General features: G+C 39.3%; 1 protein-coding gene across 8 annotated transcripts in view; it reads left to right on the top strand.

The window, feature by feature from the left end:
* The window catches only part of ADGRG6 (adhesion G protein-coupled receptor G6), a 113,082-nt gene that overhangs the window by 36,342 nt on the left and 60,296 nt on the right, over positions 1-16,444 (top strand). For all 8 annotated transcript variants that reach the window (XM_056487222.1, XM_056487219.1, XM_056487221.1 and 5 more), the window contains exons 3-5: positions 5,257-5,598; positions 10,930-11,550; positions 16,251-16,319. In XM_056487222.1, coding sequence (XP_056343197.1) covers positions 5,257-5,598; positions 10,930-11,550; positions 16,251-16,319 — 1,032 coding nt within the window. The remainder of the gene's footprint in view (positions 1-5,256; positions 5,599-10,929; positions 11,551-16,250; positions 16,320-16,444) is intronic.

The raw sequence follows: 16,444 nt of genomic DNA, 5'->3' as shown, positions 1-16,444 counted from the left end.
TTTTTCTTGCTGTGACACGAAATGATTGTAAAGTTTCTCTTTTATTTTGGGCATCACCTCACACTTGCAAGTACCTCTGCTGTCACCTTCCTGTGCTTTTTTAGTTCAAATGACCATCTGCATTAGTACTGCCTTTTAAAATATATGTAAAATGCTTAAAAGTTCTCAGATGTCAACATGAAAGCAAATTATAATTAATTCTGTACTGCTTTTTTATGTCTAAAGTGCTAGGCACTCTAGCTAAGATTTTCTGTGGTTTAGAATTGGCCTAATTCTATCAGGCAGGGGAGATTTTGTTGTTCACTTGAATATGACTAGAGTTAACATAAAATATTCAGGGTTTTTTGTTGTTTTTTTTTTTTTTTTTTTTTTAAATTCAATTCCAGAGCTACATAGATTTATTTCAGGATATTTTCATATAAGAATTGTATCGCTCACAGAGAGAAGTAGATTTAATTTTTATGCCATAATGAAATCCAGCAGCATTCTGTTTTATGAGGGAACTTCTTAATATATTTTTAAAAAATTACTGGTAGACCCACCCCAGCTGTCATTGGTTTTCTGTGCTGCTGCCTAGCATTGGAGTAATTTACACTACTGTCAGGTGGGAGATGCTCCAGCTCTGAAAAGAAAGTTCTAGTGCAAAGCATAACTTAGTGTGGGAAAAAAACCTGGATAATGCACAAATTGCAAGTACAGGCTTTTTTCCCCCATAGTGACCTTGTTTTCATTTAATCCTAGCCTTCACAAAATTTAGGTCTTTAAGGCTGAAATAGACAGTGTTCAAAACTGGGTTTTGTGTTCCACCAAGGTTGGGTACACTTGCAGAAATTAAAGCAGGTGGAGAGGCAGAAGTCAAAACTCATGCCTGAGAAAGAAGTGCTGGGTATTACAGGACAAAAGACAGGTTTTAGGGGTAAACAATTACAATGGAGAGAATGGTGATAAACTAGAGGAAATTATTAATATTAGCACAGATTTTGGAGGCAGATGCTGGAATGTGTTAGTCACTCAAGAACAAAAAATTAAAAAGAGAAGTAGCAATGTATGGTATAAGATTATATAAAGAATGTTTCCTTCCCAAATCTCCAGTTAGGCACTGTAGCACTGTGTCTGGCTGCAGCTTCAGCTCCCCACAAATGACTCATGAAAGTTGCTTTTGAAATTGTGTATTTCAGTACTTACAGCTTCTTGATGAGTTCATATAGTGGAATTCAGTGCTGGGACTCCAGAGAGGCAAAATCAGTGGATGAAACAAGCTGGACAATTAATTTTGTTTCATAGGCTATGAGCTTTGTATGTACACATGACTGTTTGTATGGTGCAATCATTAATGGGTCAGATATGTTTCCCTTAGCCCCTTAGTTTTAGGGCAGTCTTCAGATAACTCAGCATGGTTTAGGAAAGACCAGGATAGGGTATTTTCTGCCTCACATATGTTAAAAGGTGTATATATATATATATATAAAATAGTCAGGAAACTCCTAGAAGAGAGTGGATGGTTTCATGGTTTGGAAAACTGGCAGCTGTGAGAATGGGATTCTATCCCTGCTTTTACTGATAAGTTCTTGTTAAAAGTGGTCAAATTGCTTTGACCAGAATTTTCCATTGGGCACTAAATGCTCATTTTTGCATTTTCTGCAGTGGTCTAGGTTGTCAAAGTGCTCTCCCAGCTACAGTTAAAAGTCATTAGTAGTGTGTTTTCTGCATATAAAACCCTGTACAAATACAAAGTAGTTAAGGAAAATCAGTAGTTTTATTTAATTGATGAGGAACCCAAAATCTATGGAAAGTTTTTCAGTTTTTGCCCATTATCTCCATGTCGTGATAGGAAAAAAAAAACATTTCCCCTACAGTCTATTCTGCTTCTGAAGTCAATTAACACTTTTGAATCACTTAGATAACTTGGTGAAAGCTCTAGCTTCAGAGGAATGTTTTAGTTCCCCTTTTCAGTTTAGTGTCAGAGTATCACATTAAATACTTAAATGTCCTTTACTCTAAGAGGTATGAGTATGATGCAGGAAAGTAATTAATTATTAAATGAAAACCATTCTCCAGTGTATTCTCATGATGGAAACAAATAAATTTCCCAATTAAGCTTTCAATTTAGGAAAAGTTGAAATTAAGTCCTTGATTTCACTTTCTGAAAAGGGCGTTCATTTTGGTTTGGGAAAGAATAGAGGGGGAGAAAGAGAAAGGCCTTTATTGTATAAAATATATGTAGACAGTGAATTTCCTTTGGTCTGTGGTGGTAAAAATTACTTGACAGGCAGATTTTGGATATGTGGGGCTCCTAACCAGGAATATCATAGCTAAATTTGTTCCCACTAAAATCAATAAAATATCTTGGATTGCTTCTAGAAATGTTTGTGGTGTGTATTGCAACAAGTACTCATTCTCCACAGTTCAGAACTACTCTGGGCCAATGGGATTGCAAAATATCTGTCAGCTTTGGCTGACAGCCTAACGTTGCCACAGCAATTTTTCTCTTTAATGAGTAAAATAGGTGATGTTTATAGAAAAATAACTGTCTCATGAGAAGCTGTGCAAAACGTTCCATTTAAAACCATGCTGTTTATATATAGTTTTGTTGTTTGTTTTCTTTTCTTTTTACTTAGTACTGTGGACATTTGCATGAAAACAGGATACTTCTCCTTCAAATTGCAGTCATGGACAGAATAGCTACTATACCAAAATGGAGCCAACCCACTTAAAAAAACCCCAACTATTTTGCTTACCAAATCTGTTTCTTCTGTGTATGCAAAGTTTCGAGCACTTATTTTCCTACCTAAATTTAGGGGCTGGTTTTTTGCATTAGTTCTGTAAAACCAACAAAACAATATGGATGTAATAAAATGAGAATACATTTCTGCCAAGATTAAATTATTAAAGAAATCATAAAATTTATGTTTTAATATTTACAGTGGCATCAGGAGTAAAAGTATTTATGTTATATGTACTGGCTTTATCTTTTTACACAGCCTAGAAACAATGATAAATACTCAAGGGAAAGAAATAAATAGAAAAGCTTGAGCCTTGTTTTTGGTTGCTGATGATCAATAGAATTAATAAACATAAAGAACATTAGAGTTCTCTCTGATAGAGAATTTTGACTTTTCCAGTCTCAGGTTGAGTCTAATATTCTACCAATTAGGGACGTACAATTTTTCTGACAAGTAGCATATTTTCTCTGTTTTGGCAGTGTCTTATAATGCCCTCAAGATTACTTTAGGTGTCCCAGGATGAATCAGTGTACATTAACAGCCATGTTCCTGTATGTACTTACCTCACTTAACACCTTAGTCCCTGGCTTCAGGTCCATCTGAGTGCCCAGGGAAAGTTCTGAACTGCACAGAGAGCTCTGTGTCATTTGTTTCTCTGGCAGGAATGAGGAGAGTGAGTGAGGTGTGCTGCCAAATCCTCAGCCCCTGTTAGCCCTCATCCTCGCAGTCAGGATCCTGGATCACAGAGCCTTCCAGCCAGAGCTGTCTTGCAGGTGCTCTGCCCCGTCGAGGCTCGCTCCCCCTGGGCTAGGAGACTGCCTGCAGTGGCTTGTGGCACAGAGCATGCTTTTCCTGCTCCTCCTCTCAGTCTAAGGTGGCTCTCTGAAAACTGGCAAAACTGTGCAAAATCCTGGATGAAGCTGTCATCTGTTTGTACAACTGCAGGATTTATAGTCACTGTACTAATAAGTAAATATTCCCTCTCTGGTTAATAAATGGACCACCAGGGCTGCAGTGCATAGTCCTCTGACTGTAAAGATTTGCATGGAAATTAAAAATGGGCAGGCTTTTGTTTGTACTACACAGATCAAGTTTTTGAATTCCAGGAGCACCACTTCTCCCCAAAGCAACCTGCAAATCTTTCATAAAATCTTTTATTCTCATCCCACTGAGCTTTCCTAGTGTAACCAGCCTGCATTTGGCTGTGAGAGCCCAAACAGTCTCTTTACCTCATTGGGGCCATATGAATTTGTGCTTTGCAAATAAAAATTGCAAAAAGTATGTAAAATATACCTCTCAGTTCTAACTGCAGATGTAAACTGCATTTTTGTCATGCAACTTCTCAGGTTCAGGGTCCATTTGCTTTGGCCAAACACCATTTAAATGTGACTGAAGAATATCACGACCTTGTCTGGAAAGAAACATCAAGGGCTCTTTGGAGAAAATAGTGACATTTATTCCTATTTTATAACTGTTCTGTATGTGATTTACACTTGACAACTTTTAAAGTTTTTTTTTTTAGTTTGGACAAGTGATAATGCGTATTTTTTCATCCTTGTAGGACTTGACATGGGATTGTGGCTTGATGAAATGTTTGCAAAGTAATTCAGCATAAATGGGCCAGTTAGTGTCTTTGGTTATCTCTTGGTGATATTCAGTTCCCACCTACTTTGTTCAGTGCTGCTTTGGCAAACTGTTACAGATTTCAGCAGCAGGCAGTTCACAGTAATTATATCATATAATGCACTAAGTAAATATATGATAAATGTGAAAATGTTAACCAAACAAGAAATGCAACCCTGGGGACTAACTGGGCTTGAAATTCTCATGAGTAAACACAGCAGGTGAGCAAAGGAGTATGACAAATAGGGTAAGAATTTCTTAAAGCCTGATTGCCACAAATATGCCAATGGAGCTGAGTCAGCATGGGAAGAACACAGTAATTTACTGTTGATTCAAAAGCCAGTAGCACACTGCTACCCTTCTGGGGATGTGGAATGCATCAGCTGGAAATGCAGATCACTAACCTTCGGGGACTGCTGCTTCTGCTGCTCTTCAACCCAACTCTTGTGCTGCTCCTTTCCAGGGACACTTCTCTGGAAACAATAGCATGTCACAGAGCTGCTGGGATTACCTACAGTCAGCATCAGACCAGCAGCCAAAAAATGTGACTGATACCAGTCATCTTTTTATAAATTGCAGTTTCAGAATTTGCCTTTTTGAATGGAAAAACATAGTTTTCACTTTGCCTTTATCAGGCCAATATACATGATAAATGTATATATCGTGTGCACAAATTATTGTTTAGCAATGCCATTTATGTTTTTTTGTTACAGGATTTCTTACATAAAGTGTGCTTTTGCTATACTATTCCTCCAACATTTTCCCCACTAGAAACAAGGCTTTTTTCTGCCTTTCTTCTTCCCATCTGTTTTTCTGTATAGAAATACATTTAGTCATTGTGTTGATGGTTACTTTACTCTTAAGTTACGTCTCTGCCTGACCTGCAGCTTTTCTCTGTTTGTATCGACAGCTGATGGATGCTATGACTGTAGGACTGTGCTGACTGACCCCTCTGGAGTTTTCACCTCTCCGTGCTTCCCCAGTGACTATCCCAACAGCCAGGCGTGCAGGTGGATCATCCGAGCACCTCATGGATTTATCATACAGCTAACCTTTATTGATTTCGACATTGAAGAGGCTCCGGGCTGCATTTATGACTCACTGACATTAGACAATGGAGAAAGCCCAATGAACCTTTGTGGCATCACTGCCAAAGGATTATCCTACAATTCGACCGGAAACGAAATGATTGTGTCATTTAAAAGCGACTTCAGTATCCAAAAGAAAGGTTTTAATGCCAGCTATGTACGAAGTAAGTAAGTCCAAAGCATTTCATGCCATTATAGATGTTATAAGGAAATGTCCTATAAGAATTAATATAACACTTCCCAAAGGAATCAAGTCCTCCATGAGAAGTGAATGGGTGGGTGAGGCTGCACTTAACAGGGTTATCTTGTATCCTTCATTACCTTATTTATTTTTCTTTGCATCAAAATTATTTTATTCCACAACATGACAAGAAATGTGTTAGAAAAACTTTCCACATGCAAAGATTTTAGGCCTAACAGTTCTTTCCCTGGCAGTTTATGCTGGAGGATTTGGAAGCAGGATACGTGTTTTTCAGGTCAGCACACCTGCAGAGGGATACAGAAACCTAAAGGAGAGCATAAGAGGGAACTTAGTTGAGCCAAAAAGATCAGCCTGGACCTCTGGCCCAGTGTAACTCCCAGCAGTGGGGAGAAGTTGTGCAGAAAGCAGAACTTCTCAGAGTTCATCCTGCCTCTGGAACAAGCTCCCAGGGATGAACTGACGTTGCAAAATGGCTACCTGTCATTCCAGTTCCTTGACCTTTCTTTCCTTCCCTAAATATGTAACAATGGTTTTAAAGGTTTTTAAAAGACACTCATGGGTTTTTTCCCTAGAAGATTACAAATAATTTCTGATTGGTGTTTGGCTTTTTATTTAGAGCATTAATTAGAATTAAATAGTAAATTAGGCAGCAAAGGGCAGTGGGATAATTAAGAGCATTAGGACAGTCACTAACAGACCCTATGTGTGACTCACTGTTCATTCCACTTCAGGGTTGTAGTTTCCAGTTTCATGCTCTCAGTAGACTTTCTATCTGTAGTGGTTGCACACCTTAAACTGAGCACTAGTATTGCATTTAGCCTTTATATTATTGTAGCAGGTACGTCCTGCAGGTTGGCTGGCTGTAAAAACACAGAGCAGGAAGTTTGGCAGTTCTCTCTTCAGTCACAAATACATCTTCCTCATGATGATTTTAAAATATTTATTACACATTTCATATATTTTTAAATAATTAAGACAGTAAATCCCGGGAAATTAGGTATGATTATGTCATCAAGAACTCTGTGCAGTCCTGAAAAGAAAAAAGGTGACATCACAGAGGAGCTAAAATACTTCTCTCTACTGGGGTCCTTTCATGCTGACAAAATAATGTAGTAATAATTGTAGAAGCACCTGTTTACTTACGAAAGTCAAATCAAATTTTCTGAAAAACTTCTCTATTTGAAATTAACAAATCTTGCTGTATTGTAAGAAGTTGTAAAATGAAGTGGATTATAAAAAACCCATATGCATTCAGATTATGCAAAATTATTCTTTAATATTTTAATGATTAAGTATCACTGTTAAGAGATGAGTTACAGTTGGAATTAAATGATGCAGTGTTGACCTCAGCTGTGTTTAATAAGGAGAGGAAAAGTCCACAAACATAGGCAGAGAACCCTTAGTATATGTATACCTACAGTAATGCATTGTTATGGAAGCAAGAGTATTACCTCCATGACAAATTGAATAGTACCATATGCTCATGGATAGCACCATCAAAATTAAATAGTCTTGGAAGATAGCCTTTTGTTTTGAAAAAGAAGTTTATTCTCCAGTGTGAGGAAAAGTATTGAAGACCTTCACCAGTGACTTAAATTTTAATGTTTCACATGTGTATTAGCTCAGAAGCTCTGTGTTAAGGCTTGCTGTTAAGCACCTGGGTTGAGCCTGGCTTCATTTGGTTTCATTACTCCAAATATGTAACTTTCTCCTGGCATCTTGATTTTGACTGTGGATGCTGGGAGACCTGTCTGCATTCTTCTAGGGCAAATTATAACTGTGTGCAACTTATTGCTCACAGTTGTACAATCATGCTAATTTGATAACATAGTTGCAGACAAAGATCATAGTAAAACTTAACTTGCAAATGGATACAGAAAAAGGTCTTGGAAAAGGGATCATAATGTACTGCATTCCTTTCAAATTAAAATGCATGTGGAAAATAGGATTATCAGTGTGCATCCACACTGAAATGACAACACATCCACATGGCAGGTGTCAGTACTGTGCTCTGCTATGCTTGCAAAGACTTCCCAAAGCCATCCAACCAAAAGACTGCACACCACTTCAGATAATGTGAAAAATTGCACACCCCCTCACTTCACATGAAGTTTCAAAGCTTGTACTTCAAGCTGACACTGTCTTTAACTACTAAAAGTGTGTTATGGGATAATTCCACAAAGTAATGCAAAGTTGGAAAGTAAAATGCCATTCAAAGACACACAATTTGCTATCTAGAAATGTAGTTGATAAAGGCCTTAGTGATACATACATCCTAAAACAAGACGAGACAAAATACATGTGGGGAAGGACAGACATAAGAGAGTGAGTCGTGGGAGGGAATTAGTTTGGGAATAGAACAGCTTTTGTGTGACTGCTCAGTTTTATGTAAGTTTCAAACTGAGTTTTGCAGAGTCCTTTTGTCCATATCAAATTGGCCACCCACACAAATGTTTGTTTTCTGCTTGCCACCTCCTTCAACACACCAATAGCAGATGGATGAGCCATATCCTCAGCTGCAGTAAGCCAATCCAGTTTTGCCAGTCTTAGGGGAATTATTAGCTGAAGAGCTATCATGGTCAATGGTTTCCTAGTAACACTTAACTGTGTAAGTAATAACTCCACCAGTAAGTAGAAGTCAGTCACCAAAAGGGAAGGAAGGAGAGCCAACAGAGCTGTGTTGGTACAGAAATGCTTGAGGCAATTTAGCATACAGTTAAGCAGGACTGCAGTAGCCCAGATTAAAAGCACAATTCACTGAGGTAGCAACAAAACACTCCCAAACATACTTGGTATGTGGATACTTGCAGACCTCATTGAAGTTTGATGCATTTCTTCCTGCATCAGTGACAGGGCAGATGAAAGCAGGGGGCCAGAAACAGCAGAAGGCACCACTTAAGTACCAAACTATACTGGAAAGCCCATCAGCTGGCAGGAGACCAGTGTTCCCTGCAAGGGATTGTAAAACAGAGCCTAAGGACTCCTGGCTTGCTTATGCATGAAGGAGTTTATGAGATGTGAGACAGCGAGATGCAAGTAAGGTAGATGCATGTTCTTCATAAGAAAATGTGTCAAAAAACTCCATGTCCATTGTAGTCCAGTTATCACAGAACAGTCTGAGCTGGAAGGGACTCAGAAAAGTCATCAAGTCCAGCTCTGGAGTGAATGGCCCTTACAGGGATCAACCCCACAACAGTGGCATTATTAGCTGCATCCTCTAACCAATTGTGCTAATCTCAAGAATAACCAGTTTATCTGATACTAACATTTAAATTCATGAGTGTGATAACTGACTGTGCAACAACTACCAGGAAATAGATCTGCACTTAATATTGATGTCAGGATTCAGTCTTCTCCCTGGGGTCAAAAATTTTCAGAATATGGGGAAGCTCAGTGGTTAAATCTGTACGATGAATACGGCAAAACAGAGTAGATTTCTTCAATATGGCAGCAAAGCCCTTCCCACTTACTTATCTTTCTGTACTGTTTAAATGTGACCAAGTGGTCCATAACCTTTCTGACCACCTGGTCTGGATAGTGGTCATATGAATAAGCTTTATTCTTTTTCGAGACTGGAATCCTTATGCTCCTTCTGGAACAGTTTCCATGTTACGTAAAGGAACTTAGAGTATAATTAACCCGCTAAAAAATGCCCCTGTTTTCAATGGAGAGTTGAACACATTTTCTATCTATAAAATTGTTACAGCATGCTTTTTCCCTTGGGAAGAAAAATAAATCTATGAAGTAAATCCAGTAGCTATAAAAGCCCAGTATTTTTCCCACTCCCCTCCCATTATGCAGTTGCTGGGTTGGCAGATAATACGCAACACTTTATGTTATTTTACTGTGTAATATACTGGTCAAATTATGTTCTTGTGTATATCCAAATATGGTAGTTTGGCACTCAGAGTCTTTGCAAGCAGCTGGCAAGGGGAGCTTGCAGTGCCACAGACAAGACTGAATCCTTATACACAATTTATCTGTGTCTTTTCCTGGGTATGGCCTGACAGCCACCCTTCCCTCATGTCTCACACTCTCACATTTGAAAGGGTTTTATTTCATTCTGAGAAGAGAATAGATGTAGTAATTAATGTAAGTGTTGTGACATCACTTGAAAAATCCCAGAGGAGGCTGGGAATTAACTACTGTGGCAGTTATTCTTCAGGTTCTGCAATATCCAGTTTCAATTCTGGTGTATACACTGAGAAAATGTGTAAGAGGTAGCAGACACTTGCAGGAGAACTGACAGCCAGAAGTAAAACCAAGGACTGTTGCAATCTGTACCAGACAGCTTCGCACATCTGGTAGCCAGAAACCTTTCTGTGGAGAGATTTGCTGAAGGAACTGTTCTGTCATAAATGTGTCAATAATATGTGAGCATGTTAACATTTCATTTTGAAAAATAATGTTCTCCAAATTACAATGAACATAATTGTCATTCATGTACTCATGGAGAAAATGTGTGTGTCATGATAATTTCTCATTTGGTGGCTGCCATTTTGCCCATGCAAATGAGAATACTTAACAACAAATAGAACAATTCTGCCTAGATACCCTTACAGCAATATATAAATTGCTGTAGGACTAGAAATTTCTATATACTTGTGCAAAGTCCAGAACTGCTGACCCAACTGTTAGCAAATAGGGAACAGCTTGGATAGAAATATTCATGAGCACACAATTGCAGTATTCGACCAGAAAGCTGCTGGGGACAAAATGAGAAGATGCCTAATGCTGTGCAGAAATAGCCATTAGCTGATTTCAGCAACAAAAGGCTTCAGATAACCAAGGAATAAAATGGGGGCTTTCTTCTATTGCAATATTTAAAAGAAGGAAGGCCTGAACTTCACTGGTATAATGCAGTTATGCAGACAGGTAATTAAAATAATATGTCTTAAAAGCAAGTCATACTGTGTTTTTCAAATAACTGGTTTATTCCATTGCTTAATGCATCCTTACTAGATGAAGGAGAAGTGATTTTTATTTAGTGAGCTGAAGCAGATCTGGAGATCAATAGGTAGTATGTCCTAATATTGTTCTTAACACAACTTATGGGGTTGTTAACTGGGTGTCACACAGTGTTCTCTGTGCCATTGAATGGATCTCTGCATATTTTCAGCTGAGTGCACTCCCAAGTCAAATTCTCCTTGGTGTGTGCTGTTGGTATATTACAGTGATAAAAATGACCTGATGGATGTTTAGTATTACTTTAACCCCTGCTGCCAGTCTGCCTTTATTCCTATATGTTGAATTTTTTGTTGTTGTTAATTTACTTATCTGCTCTTGGTTCTAGTTGCCGTGTCTCTGAGGAATCAGAAAGTCATCATTCCCCAGGTTCCTGACATGGATGCTGTGTCTGTGGCAGAGTCTGTCTCAGTGCCAGAGCTCAGACAGTTTACACTGTGCTTTGAAGCAACCAAGGGCAGCAGCGATGACAACGACGACTGGAAGGTTTTCTCCTACACTGATGCTTTGTTGAGAGAGCTCTTCAGCTTTGGGAAGACCACAAAAGGCCATTTTCTGTCCATCTCAGGCACACAGTGCATCCTTAAGAATGCATTGCCCCGAAATGCAGAGTTTTTCACGGGAACCTTTCAACAGCTGTGTGTCGTATGGGATAGCTCCTCAGCCACTATTGGTGTATTTGCCAAAAACACCTATCACATAGTGGACTGTCCACAGATTTTTAACAAAGTTATCCCTGGGAATGGGAGGCTGGTGCTGGGCTCTAACAGCAATGAAGTGAGCTCTCTAAATGGGGACATTTACAACTTCCGCCTCTGGAATTTCACCATGAATGCGCAAACACTGGCCAACCTCAGCTGCGATGTGAAAGGAAACATTGTGGACTGGGAAAATGAATTCTGGAGTATTCCAACTTCAGCACTGAAAGCAGAAAACAATTTGAGTTGTGGTGAGTATGCCTTGTCAAAGCTTTTTTGCTTATTTCCCCCCCACACTTGTGTATTGTGCTGAACGTATCACATACCAAGATGGAAAAAAGTTAGAGCATTCCTGAGAAGTAAAAATACCAAGGTCTTACCTTTATTAGAGCTTGGCTCAACTCTTTGCATACACAGAGACTTTGAAAGGGTATAGGGTTGACTCCTTAAAGGCAAAGAAGTTCCCTAAGTGTATGGAGTTGCTGCTGGAAATGATCAGATCAAAGATTTCCTAAACACTCCTTACTGGCTCGTACAAAAGGGGGATATTGGCAAGTACCTGCTAGCCTCAAATAAGATTACTGTGGTCTCTGGAGAAAAAAATGTATGTTAGCTAGTTAAATGCTGAATATTTTTGTACATTTACAAAATGTACCTTGGCCCTTTGATTAGCCAGAGAAGCCCATGCTAACCTCATGCTGTATATGCAGAGCCAGCAAAAGCAGTGACAAAAGCAGTGCATAGGTGAAAGGAAACTACAAGAAAATGCTAAATTGTAAGAGGTGGACAGAACGGCAGAGTTTGAGATCAAAATCAGGAGATTTCTTTATTGTAACATATTATCAGTCCTTTTTTTAACTGGTACTTACTGAAGGTGTTTCCTTCCTGTAGATTACTCCAGAAGATAAATTTCAATATATTTACCAACCAATTTTATGGCTCAGACACTTGATTCACATAAATGTCTTGGAGTATTTTTTGTATATGTGATAGAGGATCTGTCAGCATTCTGAGAATCCTTAGTTTAGGAGAGAAACTGCCATCACTAAGGCATGCTAGTTTCTCTATCTGATAGTTCATGAGGGATTAAGGTGGCTAAAAGAGCTGCTTTGCTTGTTTTATTGTACTCATATCAAAGTGTGGGATACTCATTCACAGCTAGAACTACTGAGAAAGATCTCAACAGACCTCTGCAAAAAAAAAAAAAAAAAAAAAAAAAAAAAGCAACACCTGTATAAAACCACAAACAACTAGATCCCTTCGCTTTTCTACCAGAACAAAGGAAAGGCTGATCTGACCACAACTGATAAAGATGTTCCAGACAAAAAAAGTTGTTTCTATTTCATCAGTACAAACTGATCTGATAGAGAATGACTTCCCAGAAAATTGTACTCTTCTTACATTGTTACACCATGATATCTACCATAACACTTTTACCAAACAACTTATCTCTGTGAAAGCTGCAATCTCATTTAATTTTGACTGGAGTAGGAGTCTTGTTCTTCTTTCTGTAAATGACTACAATCCTAAGAGACAAGTATAATATCACAGCTGTGGTCATAGAAACAAAAGAATTTATTCCTTGGGATGTGAGTGATCAGTAATTTTCCTCCAGCAGATCATAGTTTTAAAAATAGTGTATTAGTGTTCCTACTTTAGGACCAGTGTCTATATAACTAATTTAAAATATATCTACGTGTAAACATTGTTGTTGCCTCTAAATAAGCCTGTGAAGAAACTGACTCACTAGCCAGGCTTTTTCTTTCCTTGATATGAGATCACTCTCTGTGGTACAGGCTTTCCTGAGCCAGAGTATTCCTAAAAGAAAATGCTGTGTGCAGTGCCATTGCAAAGATGGTTACTAATCCCAGAGATGAAATTGTTAGAATTGTCTTCCCTTCCTCCTCTCAAGTAAAAGCCTTCTTTGTAAAACCAGCCTTCAACAGGAGAGTTGATGAGTCAGGCTATCAACCATGAATAAACCACTGACATTGAGGAGCTGACTCTGATTAGGCTTCATTTAACAGCCGTGAAAGGATTTATGCAGAAAAGAGTTTTTCACACAGCTCCAATAATGCTTCACTAGGAAGTGGCTTATAACTTCAAAAAAAGCAAACCAAGCATTTAGCAGTGATCTCAGCGTATCTTTGCCTGAACAGTGCTTACATTTTCAAGGGGTATTATTTTCATGGTTTTTTAGACAAAGCTTTTACAAATAGATTCATGGAGCATAAAACATGGGCAAATAGTTTCAGATAATCTTTTCACAGTTTTACCTTTCATTAGTTTATTCCTTAGACTAATGTTTTCACAGCTGTGCAGTTCTGGTGGGGTGTTTGTGTAAGACTTGACAGAATTCTGTTTTTACTGCCGTACCTTTGTGCAGATTGCATTTAAAGGTGTGCATTCACAGCCTAGGTATCCAAACTTATTTTAAAACAAGTAACCTAGGTATTGACAGAAGTATAGCTATTAACTACCAGTTCAGAGTTCAGTGCAGGCAAACTGAGGAGCACTTAAACAATTTCTGGTTCTGATTCTGAAGCCTGCATTGGCTACAGCTATAGCAGGATATGATGTACTTGTTTTAAGGGTAAGGTGGCCACAAATCAGTTCATATCTACAACTGATTTTTTTTTTCATGAACATTTCATGAATCCTTCACTCCCAAAGGCCAAAGAAATTTTTAATTTCACTCTCAGATTTAACTCAGTGTGGGATGTGTCTGCCTTAGGCAGCTGGACAAGGTTTCAGGCTAAGATAATTGCCCTCAGTGCTGTTTATGAATAGTGGAATCAAAAAGGCTATTTCACAGGTCAGTGCCTGGAAAAGATGCCCCAGTAAAGTCAAAATTCTTTTGCTGTAGGAGTGTCCGTTCCTCTCCACTGACTGAAAAGTCTAGCATGACAAGCAGATATGGATGTCTGAGTTTAAAACATTTAAAGTGAGATGTATCACGTCTCTGCGTAATACAAATGTGTGGGGTCACAAGTCCTGTCAGCAAACCTGCTCCAGAATGGGCTCCTGTCTTCATGGCTGCACAGGTCCTGCCAGGAGTCTTCTCCAGTGCCAGCTTTCCATGAGTAACAGCCTCCTTCAGGCATCCACCTGCTCTAGCAGGTGGTCCTCCAGGGGCTGCAGGTGGATCTCTGCTCCACCAGGGGCTGCAGGTGGATCTCTGCTCCCCCATGGACCTCCAGGGGCTGCAGGTGGATCTCTGCTCCCCCATGGACCTCCAGGGGCTGCAGGGGCACGGCTGCCTCACCAAGAGCTGCACCAGGGGCTGCTGGGGAATCTGAGCTCAGGCACCTGGAGCACCTCCTGCCCCTCCTTCCCCCTACCTTGGGGTCTGCAGGGTTTCCCTCTCACACATTCTCATTCCTCTCTTGGCTGCAATTGCTGCTGTGCAGTTAACTTTTTCCCCTTTTAAAATCCATCATCCCAGAGACACTACCATTGCTGCTTACAGGCTCAGCCTTGGCCAATGCATCCATGTTGGAGCTGGCTGGCATTGGCTCCACTAGACATAGAGAAAGCTTCTGTGAGAGGCTTCTCACAGAACTGCCCCTGTAATCCCCTTGTCATGAAAACTCAATGCAATAGTCTTCCGACTTAAATGTTTTGTAAATTTGGATTTGATTTTTTTTTTAGTCTCACCAAATAGAATCACAATCTTGTTTTAAACACTCAATGAAGAAAATATGAACACCCACAGTATTTCCAGCCAACTTTCAGGTCATCTTTCCATGTTCCACAGCAGGGGTGAAACTTAGAGTAGGTTTTGATACTGACTGTTTAATATTAGCAAATTTATTTAGGGAGAAAAAGCCTACCTCATGCAGGGGATAATGCACTCACTTAGAACATCCTTCTTGGAGTTCATAAGAAGTGTACCAAGAAAGTGAATTTGCCTCTATCTCTTAATCCTTTTAAAAAAATCAGTGAAATTTAATATTTGTTGAGGATCACTTATTTTAATTACGCCCTATATTTGTTGGCAGTACATGTAGTGGTATCTGTGGCATGATACAATTTCTGTGTCAAAGCTCCATGCTTCATTTGTTCTTGCATCATAGGAAATATTTTCTTAGCCCTCTCTACAAGCCAATGGGTGGTGGCTAATTTTATGGAAGGATAGTGTGTTTCGTGAGAGAACCTCATTGAGTCAATATGATTCTGAAGTGGTAAAGCAAAAGCCAAAAGGGCAGAACTCCTAGGGGTTCACATTTTGCCAGAGCTCTGTGGTCCCATTATGTTCAAGACAGTGTGCAAAGGCAGCTGTATCTGCAGCTGAACCCCTGGGATACATGAAGTGTAATTAATGCAGTTGCAGCAGTTATTTTTCTGTAGCCATTCTTATGTGCCTTGGTTTTGTCTCCAGATAATGAAAGTGTAATGCTTGTTGTTATGAATAATTCCATAGAGATACAGACTTATAACATTATCTGTTTATAAATCATGCATACCAGAATGTTAATCACACCCTCGCCCCGGGCAGAGGAACAAGTTTAATCACCTTTTATCTGGCTGCTGTCTGTCACAGGCAGATTACTCTGAGGTGTGTGCTGGGTAGCCTGTGCTGCAGCAGCAGAGCGTGGTCGCTCCTCCACGGCACACACTGTTATGGAAATCCCGTAAATCCCATGGCCACACTGACCCTTTGCTCAGGCCCATTTCACAGAGTGCACACAGGCTGCATTCCTTTAATGTGATGTTATTAGGGAAAGCTGAGAAAAGCACGGGAGGATGTGTTAGTGGCTCTAGCTTGCGAGCCAGCAGGGTTTTCAGGGATCCCTGAGCTGCAACAGACGCTGAAAACTTGAAAGTCTTATAGGCAAATGGCAGTTTTGCCACTGAGAGAAATAAGGAAGAGGATTGTCACTGCATGATATAATGTGTTTTAGGCCCAGTAAATAACCCTTTCTAAATTATTTGTTTTCTTCTTTTAAAGGCTCGTATCTAATTCCCTCTTCTTCAATTGAACCAACCAGCTGTGCAAACCTAGGAAGCCTTTGCCAAGGTAAGAAACCCTTTTCACAGTTTCATCTTTGGGAAATCTTTATTTGCCTTGGGGTTTTATTCCATTTCGTTTTTATAATCATTTATAGAAGAGTGAGTGGCAATAAAAAATAGCAAGGAAAGGAA

Source organism: Oenanthe melanoleuca, chromosome 3 (genome assembly GCF_029582105.1).
Source record: "Oenanthe melanoleuca isolate GR-GAL-2019-014 chromosome 3, OMel1.0, whole genome shotgun sequence".
In the NCBI taxonomy this organism is placed as follows: Eukaryota; Metazoa; Chordata; class Aves; order Passeriformes; family Muscicapidae; genus Oenanthe; species Oenanthe melanoleuca.
This window is presented reverse-complemented; position numbering and strand designations above follow the sequence as displayed.